Source organism: Aptenodytes patagonicus, chromosome 4 (assembly GCF_965638725.1).
Source record: "Aptenodytes patagonicus chromosome 4, bAptPat1.pri.cur, whole genome shotgun sequence".
In the NCBI taxonomy this organism is placed as follows: Eukaryota; Metazoa; Chordata; class Aves; order Sphenisciformes; family Spheniscidae; genus Aptenodytes; species Aptenodytes patagonicus.
The window spans coordinates 52,532,295-52,542,808 of NC_134952.1; the positions used below are offsets into that span (position 1 = coordinate 52,532,295).

The window sequence follows — 10,514 nt, forward strand, 5'->3', positions numbered from 1 at the left end:
ACACTTCTGCAGTTTATTTCTTGTATGTACTGACTTTCTTGCCATTTTCTTAATAGACGTGTTAATTAAGCCTCTCACTTTGCAAACTCACATGGATGACTGCACGGAAACCATGTTACTGTTAACGTCCTAAGGAGACTCATGCATGCGTTTGCAGAAGATCAGAGCCAAAGTTTCCAGAAGGTCCTTACAATTCCATCTTACAACTCTTCTCCAGATCTCAGTTTGCAGGGGTTAACAACCGTTACTGAACTACAGAAAGACCTAGAGGTTAAAATCATGGGGAGCCGGTAGTGCTAGTCAGATTTAGACAAAAATTAATCTGAAAGGGAAACATTAAAGAGTAGATAGGATTCAAACATGAAAATGCCACCGGGGTCAAACCCAAGGTCTGCCGCATCCAGTGTCCTCCTTGTCACAGGCATGTGTGACAACTTAAGTAAAGATTCTGCAGACAGAAACCTAGACCTAGCACTAGACTGAGACGTAAGACAAGACCTGTGTAAGCAATGTAACTCTGCCACCCTGAAGACCAAACCAATTTCTGGAACACCTATGTAAAAATATCATGACTTTTTACCACGCTGCATGAAAGGGAACAATCTCTCCTGTCTTCAATGGGAAGAGAAACAAATTGGCACGTATTGCTGCTGAAAACATAACTCCATGTCTTTTCCCCTGCCAGAGCTCCACTTGTCCTTGTCAGGTTTTGTAATTTGGCTACATTTCAGGGATTAGTACTCATCTGTGGACTACGATGCTTAACAATGTGCAATTAAGCATTACAGAGACAGTTTACGGCTCCTAGTTTATCATCCTACCCTAGTCTGCCTGAGATAGAATGACTTTTTTTTTATTACCAAAACAGAAATTGCCTTATTTGTAATGCAATTTTTTTGTCTGTATGTCATTCAGTACTTGAGACATCAAAAATTATACTTCTGACTTTATACTTCTAACATCTATATAATTTTAGTTTAACACTATGTATAAAACCATATACAAACTGATATAAGCAGAAATATATTATAAGAAAATGTATGAGCAGAAATATATTAAAGAAAGCAACTTTGTCCACAATTCTTTACAATAATACAATTAAACACTGAAATAAAATGTAAGTTCATTCATCAATATGTCTTACTTGCTGCTAGCGCCAATTTATGGAACTTAAGCCATGTATTTATGGCACTATCAGATTGATTACAGCATTGAAAAGGGTCTGTTATCTATGAGCTAGAGCAGAATAATAATCCATGATAAATAAGAGGGAAAAAAACGTTGCATCAAGTAAAATGACATGTTCCTTTAACTAGCAAATGAAGAGGTTAAACAGCTGAGAAATCTTTTCCCCCCTTCATTCTGATTTTCTCTTTTAAAAAAGCTTGTTTTATCTCAGTGAAAAATATTTACCATTGAAAGAATCATCCATTTTATTAAATCCAAGGTGTTAATGTCTAAGGACTTGTTTTAGGACTTTGGTTCTCAATCTTGCGGCACCATGAGACCTAGGGAAGCAAAGCACTTTGAACTCATGCTGGAATCTAAGCAGATGATGGTTCTACCAACTTCTGGAAAGAGACTAAACACCATTTCAGGCCTACAGTGTGTCTATCAGAATACTTAACATCAAGCATATGCTTTTAAATGTATTGTTAGACCTGGCCAATATCTCACTCACTTGTTGAAGTTACTGTCTGCAAGCCAAGCCACTAACACATGGAAACCTGTGAATAGCAAGTACTCAGTTCCCTAGGGCTGGTAAGAGATGGATGATATAACAGAACTCCCTGAGGACCTCTGTGATGCATCTATCTCCAGAGGGACATAGGCAAGTTGATTCTTACTTCACTTACCCTGACGTAACATTGCTATAACCACAAATAACATAGAAATGCTAGTCTCTTTCTGTTAGTGAAAGACAGGCTTTTCTTTAGTGAAAGCTCGGCTCACAGACACATACAGAACAGAGATATGTATAGCCAAATCCATTAATTGGCAAACAACCAGCTAAGTGGTGGTCCAGACCTTACAGCAGTGTTAGAGCTCGATACTATTTCCCCCACTGCTGCACACTTGCATAGAAGTAGCTGTTTCTGCAGTCACAGCTACAACAGGATCTAGAAGTACAATAGGATCTGCCGGAACAGGCCTATAAATACAACAGTTGAATTCTGTAGAACGACTTCTGGCTGGCAATGAAGGAAAGCTGGTCATCCACATTGTTTCTGAGAGAAACTAGTTGCCTTTCATTCTGGCATTCCCAAAACATCAATAATCTTGCTCATTATACCCTGCGTAAGAGACGGAACGGAGGAATCAGAGTAGGGATAATAAAAAGACCAAGGAACCTAACACTGACCTACACTACTTAGGTGATGCAGAAGCAATAGTAGTACATGGTAATGCTACTTTTCCTTGCTATAATACATATTTATGCGAGGGGAGGGAGAAGCCAAAACCAGAATTTTTTACCTTTGTGTAATTATTAAAAAAAAATACAATAGACTCTCTTCATTATTTATTATCATTCACTTTCCTTTTGGAATAATGACAGTGATATCAGCAGTTTGGCAATATACTAATTTCTGGGCTTTTTGAGAGACAAACAGACTATTCCAAGCAAGCCCTCCTTGAGATTCAGGTCACTTAGTAAGAGATGGTTAAAGACAGGGAGACATAAGCCCAAATTAGGGGAAGAAGAAATCATCACCTAAGGAAAACACTTGCTCCCAAGTGCTGAAGCCCCATTATTCCACCAGATGGACTTCACGTCCCTTCACTACTCCGCTGGCTTTTCTATTACCAAAGGAAAATAAGAAACCTTATGACAAAAGAGTGCAGCAGGGGAATTTGGATGGTCTTGCCAAATAGGTCACGACTGCACTGTTCTACTCTAAGGCCATGTGCCAGCTAAGCACAGGGAGTAGTGAACAACTCATCCACTAGCCACCCCACTCCTGATAAACTATTCCTTTGTTCTGCTAGGGTATAACACATCAAAAATGATCAGACTGGAAACTTCCATTCCTGAACACTGAACGTGCACTCAAGAGTCAATTGAGCAAAAACTTCAGCTCCCTGGTAGCAACACAGAGCTCAGAGGTACTCTTGAGCAGTACATCGCTGAAAGCATGCAAGGGCATCCTTCTTGCTCTCAGTTCCTGGTTTCAAAGCGAATGGGGGTAAGTATTGCCACTCGTTTCCTCACTGCTTCACACCGACAGCTCTTGAAGGACACATAGAGACCCAGTTTTAAATTTTTGGCATACACGACGCAGCCCAAGACTGCTGAGTGTCAGTCCTCCTTCCTAATTAGTGATCAGGCCATTCTTTGACACATAGGGAAAGGTTCTGATGCTGTGCTTGTATGAGTCAAGACAGAGCCACTGATTTCAGCTGGCCAATGCTGAAGTACATCAGCAGAGGAATTTAGAGAAAAAATAACTGAAAGCATAAAAATATACAGACTGTATTGAACAGTATCTGGGGTATTAAAAAGCAGGACAAAGACAGTGGACTGAGGGAAGAAAGAACAGACTTCAGCATAGAGAGGGGAAAAAATCCCCAGTTAATCCTCCAACACGCCACTCTCCCTCAGCTCTAAGTTTTCCCCTGTGCCAAAGGGAACTTTTCTTGTGCCAAAAAAAAAAAAAGAAGGAAAGAAGAAATAAGTTACAACCACCACATTTCATCCCAAGCAGTAGCTTTTGTTAACAGAACTCTTACCAGGTAGAATTATGTTACAATCTTTCCCATTATAGCTAACGGCAACCTGGACAGAAAGGTCCAGATGCTTTCAATATTTACTTAAATTCCACTGATTTCATAGTGGAGACTATATCACCTAGGGGATCTGGACCAAAGACTTTGCATCTTATTAATTCTCCAACAGCAATGGAAGGCTGAATGTTGTGGAGCTGACTGCCGAAACCAAAAACGATAAACAGGTCCCTCTCAGCCCAGTGTTGTTAGGTTCTTGTTTGCAAGATGTCAGGCAGCTTTCACAGCATAATCTGGCTGTGAAACTCATATCTGAAAACCCAGCTACAGAGAAAGGGAGAGAAAAACCTTCAGGAGCTCTAATGCAGTGTGCTGCTCCTCTCCTCTGCTCATAAAGGAGTTTCACCACCTTTTGCATTGCAAGCGTTATCAACCTACAGAACCGAGAGATTATCGCACCAGCCTTTGCTCATGCTGCTCAGGAGAAGAGCCACCCCTGCTGTGTGGTTGGGAAGTAGACAGAGAAATACCCAGCTCCTCATTTCCCCCTTACCCTGATCGATCCTGTTCAAACTTCAGCTGGGGAAACTGTGGCTCCCTACAAGCAGGTATGGGCAGGCACACACCCAGACACATGAGCTGCCAGAGCTCCCGGAGACAGCTTCCAACCAAGGGCTTTTTTACCTGCACGACTGCAACCGTGCATATAGCTCTTTCCCCCTGCAAAGCAGGCATCTGCTGTGGGAAAGATCCTTCACCATTACTACAGTCATATGCACGGGTCCCTATCACGGCTCAGGGCTCCGCTGTCCTCAGTATTTTATTCTTGAAATAAATAGCGAGCCTGCCCTCCAAAGTTCAACCTCAGCAAAAGCGTCTCTGAAGACAATAGGAAATCTGTTGCCTTTGGGAGCAGAACTAGGTTCAAATATTATTATGGCCTGGAGAACAGGTCAGACACAAAGATTAATTCAGCATACAATGCAGGTTTCTAATACAAATAAATCAATGACTCTAGAAGCATGATGAGGAACTACAAGAAAAGAAAATAAAAAAAGAAAGCCCTACCCCTGAAAAATAACTCTGAAATCAAGCACAACGTACAGTGAAAGAACATCTATTTTGATACACTGAAAATGAGCAGACGCTCATTTTAAAATAGACTCATCTTACAATTAGTTTTCAAAATGACTGCCATCTCTGTTGGCGAGAGCACCGAGCTTTGCTATGGCTCAGCAGAAGAAAAGTGTATTCCAAATGAGTAGTCCAAACTATCTGGAGCAGAAATAAATTGTTACGGACTGGCACTAGCCTGCAAGGGCAAAGGGAATCCTGAAAAGACATCAGAATTGCAGAGACCTCAGTGCTCCCATTTAAAAGAAAATGCCTCTAGTTTTCAACTCTGTTTCACTTCTCTTTGGTATCTGTGCACATCCCCCTAGGTACACACAGCGACCATTACAGAATTGACCTGCTACAAAATCAGCAAAAAAGAAAGGACCTACAGAAAAGAGTATCTTTTCCTCTCCATTCTTTTATAGACCAACTTTATTTGATGAATAGCAGAAAGAGATCCATATTTTTTTTTTTTAAACAACAACTTATTCATATGGTCTTGGCAGATTCTTTTCCTGTGAATTTTTCATGGTCGCATTTGCAAGATAGTCCTCTAAAGCCCGGTAATTGCTCAGTGAAGATGATGATTGCACAATCAAAGTACTGATCTGGGATTTGAAAAGAATTTTATCCCTGGCTCTGTGCAAGACTCTTGTGTGGCCTAGATAAGTCACTTAACAACTGCTTTGCGACCTTGGGGTCTACCTGCCCTACCTCATTAACTGTAGTGGCTCTTCTTTGAGAAGTCATGGGAAATATCTGCTACGGATATGCAATAGTAAGTACAGAACATGAAGTTAATTTCAAAAGATGAGAGGATGACACTTTGCCATACAAAATGTTACTGTCGACATGCCAAGCAGTCAGCATGGCTTATGCTCAGTTCCTGAATTAACCTCTCAAGTTTCTTCTGTTAAAATCCCACTTAAAACCCACGTGTTCTATGGGATGCTGTGAAGCTACCTTCCACTTCAGCTTTTACATGATCTTTTTAAATTTATTTTTACTGTACCAACTACCCCTTCAGCCTTAACCTAGCAAACTTCTTGAACAGAGTGCCAGCTAGTGACCTGTACTGTAAGGCACCTCCTACAACACGACCTTGTTCAGTATGGCATTACACATGTGGCTCTACAGAGCAGTCATGCATGGCCAGCACAACGCAGTGATGGAAGAACCCACATTTGGCTTCAAAGAACTGGAGCTCAGGAGGGCACAACTCTCCTCGTTTGTTTTGCAATGGTCTCCTATGAGTGACTACATATTTTTTTTGCAGAAGAATAGGTCTGATGAGGATCCAGCAGTGAATGTCAGAGCACACCGACCAGCAGCGTGATCTCTGCTGCCCACCTACCCACATAGAGGACGCCCTCTTTCGTCTTTCCTGCCGCTTCTGCCACACCCTGCTTGGTTTTTTCTGCTGCTGCTACGACTCCCTCCTTTGCCTTGGAAAGTCCTTTCATGAACACATCCATGGCTGAAGAATTTATTCACACAGCTCTAGAGAAGAAAAAGACAGTACACTTTCAGTAAGATTTTTTTCAGCTTTTTATCCCAGAAAGGGAAGAAAACTTCATTCAAACTGAATGGGATCACAATTACTTAAAAATTATATTATTTATACCCCCATATTATGTAGCTTTCATCCACATCTCTATTAGCAATACACAAACAACTCTCTTGTATGTGAGGTTGCACTCAGTATTTCAGGGATACGGTTACATGAATCACCTTTACATTTTCTCACGTGCTGCCATACACAGCAAGTTAAACAGTGCTGCAAGACCAGTTCCCTCAATCCAAGAAAAGCCTGGGGATCCTGTTTCCACCGAATCCTACAGAGAGGTTGCTGATAACACAGCTCTGGTTGGAAGATGGACTCATTGATACAAGTCCCTTCCTTGCCTACCAAGGCATCATTTCCTCCAAAGGACAGTTCTGTTCATGTGCTGATTGCAAGATTTAGCCCCATGATTTGATGATACTCCACCTCTCCTCCAGAGGAAAAAAGCCATCTTAAAGAAACACTAGCAACTTCAAAAGAAAAAAAAACAAAACAAAACAAAAACCCAACCACCTTCTAAATGACAAATGTCCACTTGTTATAAGAAACTGCCATTACAACCCAGAAGGACTGGAGCAAATAGAAAATGCTGCTTTTCCAGTAGTCCAGCATTTTGTGCACAGTCCACGTCACTCTTCTGGAAATTGAGTTCTACCGAATGGGTTCTTTGCATTTATCAGGACTGAGAAAACATTTTACTAAAAAGCAAAAGCAAGAATGCAGGATTTTAAAAGCACTGCACTAAAGCTACCAAGCAAGTTCTATGGCAGCGATACAACCCAGCGCTACACTGAAACTACTAAAATAGTAATTAAAACCAAGAAGTCAGGGTCCCTTCAACGAATCCGTTATTGATAGTCCTTTCTCTTCCTCCACCCACACAGAAAGAAGCGCTGCCTGTTATTTTCTTTTCTCTGCCGGAGGCTGAGTAGGAGGAGTGGATGTCTAGGAAGGCATCTGGGCTGCTGCAGCTTTCTACTAACTCGTGATGAGCGTGTGAAGAAAGGCAGTATTTGTGCTCCAGCCAAACTGCCTACAGTACCTGTCACCTTGGGGCTGGGGGGGGGGGGGGGGGGGGGGGGGCGGTGTGCCTTACACACACAGAGACGGGGGGAGGCAGGCGCCAGCCCGCGGGACCCTCCGGCTCCTCCACCAAGGGGGTCCCCAGGCCTGTCCCCAGGCGGGGGGCGGCACCGCGACCAGGTGCGGGGGCACCTGTGGACCGCGGGCGGGCGGCGCGGATGTATATCAAACAATACACAGGCACCTGCAGAGGGAGGGAGAGGGCAGGGCGTCGTGACCATATATATGCATATATATAGAGAGAGGCGCCTACCGAGGAGGGCAGGGCGACGCGACCGTATGGGCATCCACAGGCTCCAGCTGACACGCCGTCGGCACAAGGCGGCCACAGCGCCCGGCTTCTCCGCCCCCACCGCCCCCCCCCCCGCCCACAAGAGGACGTTCAACAGGAAATATATATGTATAAAACATTTCAGATATTTTATATCTGTATAATTGTATGTGTATGTATATATACACACACACGCACCCCTATGGCTACACAGACATAGAAAGCCCAGCCCTCGGCAGCACCGACACGGAGCAGAGCCGTTCACGCCCGCCGCGCCGCTCCCGCACCGAGCCCGGAGCGCCCCGGGGGGCCGCCGCCGCCCCGCCGCGGAGCCGAGCGGCCCCCGCGCCTCCGGCCGCCGCCGGAGACGGCGCCCACCCCGCCCCGCCACTTACCGCCGGGCTCCTCCGCCACCGGCGACCGACCCGTTCCGAGGAGGCGTGGGGCGGTGGGGGGGGGGGGACGGGGAGGCGGAGGGCGACGCGCGGAGGGGCCCGAGGGGAGCTGCCCCTTCTCAGCACATCCCCGAGGCGGGGGAGAGCGGGCCGGGTCTGCTGGCGCCACCCCCGACGGCAGCCCCGCAGGCGGCGAGTGTGAGGGAGAGGCAAGGGCGAGGGGTGGAGAGAGGATGCGCCGCGGGAGGGAGGGATGGAGGGAAGGAGGAGCGGAGGGAGGCAGGGAGGCTCCCGCCACGCTCACCCGCCTTCTCCCGGCCCACCCCGTGCTGGGGTTTGCGCGGAGGGGCTGCGCCCCCCGCCCGGCCTCCTGCGCCCACCCCCTCGTGTCCTCCGTGGGAGCGAAGTGGGAGGCGTGATAAACTGGGAGCACTTGTTCCTTCGACGCAGACCAAGAGAGGGGCAAGAGTAAAAGGGAGACCAGGCGACTTGGTCCCCCTGTGACTCCCCACACCCAGCGCTCGCCCAAAACGCTGGAGCACCACATCTTAGAAGAAGCGTAAGGAAGCTGTTGATGGTGACTGCAGTACACCTACGTTTCACTTCACTAAAGCCTTAGAAAATCTCTCCAAGCATCTAATTGCTTTTTCTTCTACTTCTGAAATCTTCTGCCCTAAGTGACTGGAGCTCAATGTCAGTGTTCTCACAAGGTGCATGATCCCAGCTCATTTTTAAGTGTGGGAGGTGATGCTCTTGCAGCTGTAATTTGAGTCTTAACCCTATTGCACACCAAAAAAAAGTCTTCATCCCAAATCAGGAACACTATGAGAAGCACCGTCTCACTCCTGCCAGATTTGCCCCACCTCTACACCTCTACTAGCACCCTCCACCATATACTCCATGGCCTCTGCTATTCAAATCTTAACCTGATGCACAGAAGTCACTTTTTCCCCAGAAAGGGAAAGCTATCAAACTTCTCTATTTTGGTAGCAGAATTTAGGCATGAAAAGCCAAGACCAGTAGGAGACAAGGCATTAGAACAGATGGACCTTCAGCTTCAGTACATCAGTTCATATGCTGTATAAAATCCTGCAAGACCTACAGAAACAGTTTGTTTTTTATTGCACTCCAAAAGGAGAAACAACATGGTATAGTTGAGATAAAAGGTTGTGAGCTGCAAGGAGCATCTTTTATCCATCATCTCGTGCAGACAGCTGATGCATCCCTGGTTTTGTTTTCATTCTGAACACATAGTGCAGTCTTCCTCTTCTCAGGTTTCTTCATAAGCCTTAATATATCTATACTGTTTGGTAAACTTTCCTTTGGTTCATTTCACTACTAGTTTTAATCAACCAAGCATTCGGCAATATATTTTATTTCTTTGTGTAAGAAGGTTTGGACTGGGAATACAAATCATTCCCTCATAATTCTGCCCTCAAGAAAAGCCTTTAAAAAAAAAAAAAGGACCCCAGGAATTAAATTACGTAAGGTGCCTCATCTCATTCATCCCGTGCAGCACATTCATACTTAGTAGTGCAAGAACTAGATGTGGTATTTCTATTCCCTCCCAATTTGGGGGGGAGGAAAATAGGTATAGCTTCAGACAGTAAATCAAAGTGAATAAAAAATCATATTCTTTCCACATGTTGTTAACTGGCCCAGCAATTTATATACCTTAGTATATAAATTGGCTCATTGAAAGCCCCTCCCTCAGTCATTCTCTACTACCCAGGCCAGTAAACTTAGACCCCAAATTAGAATTAAAGTGAATACTGCACTCCTTATGCAAGTATTATCTTCTGGATTTAAAGAAGCCTTTTGTTTCTCTAGCCTGCAAGCAACTGTGGGCATGAAATGTTGCTTTTTATTATGCTGATATAAATCTGGATAGACTTACTTAATTATGTTAGCAATAACAGAGAATCTAGTACGATAAATATTCTTGTATATTTATGGCTCTATTTCTGAAAACTTTACAAAGAAGAGCTCAGATGTTTGCAACTCCTAGCTTTTGCAAGGGTTGTTTTTTTGCCTTGTGTTTATCAAAGGAAGGCATTATGTTCTGCTGTTAAACGAAGTAACAGCTTGTCGGTTAATAAAATCATGCAGCTAGAAATAGAGAGGTAAAGGCAAGAGGGATCAGTTACCACAGCAGAAATAAAGCTTAAAATTTCAGCTGTAGCATTCAAAATAGGCAGCTGTTAAATTCTAAATCAGAGGGCAAGAGGCACAGAAAGAAAAAAAAATAGAGTACGAACGTTGACACAACAAATTCTTCATTCTGAAAATGGATGGGACTTAAGTGGAAAACAGAATTAAATATGGTAGGGAATTAGCATTGCATCTCCAAGGTAATTCCTAT

The 10,514-nt window shown here is 44.3% G+C and overlaps 1 protein-coding gene across 1 annotated transcript in view; it reads right to left on the reverse strand.

Annotated features, from left to right (window-relative positions):
• SNCA (synuclein alpha) overlaps positions 1–8,434 on the reverse strand; it is a 70,895-nt gene extending 62,461 nt beyond the window's left edge. The window contains exons 1-2 of the mRNA XM_076336756.1: positions 8,153–8,434; positions 6,194–6,339 (exon numbers count right to left, since the gene is read on the reverse strand). Of these exons, the coding sequence (XP_076192871.1) occupies positions 6,194–6,314 (121 nt within the window). The 5' untranslated portion in view covers positions 6,315–6,339; positions 8,153–8,434. The remainder of the gene's footprint in view (positions 1–6,193; positions 6,340–8,152) is intronic.
• Positions 8,435–10,514: the final 2,080 nt, after the last annotated feature.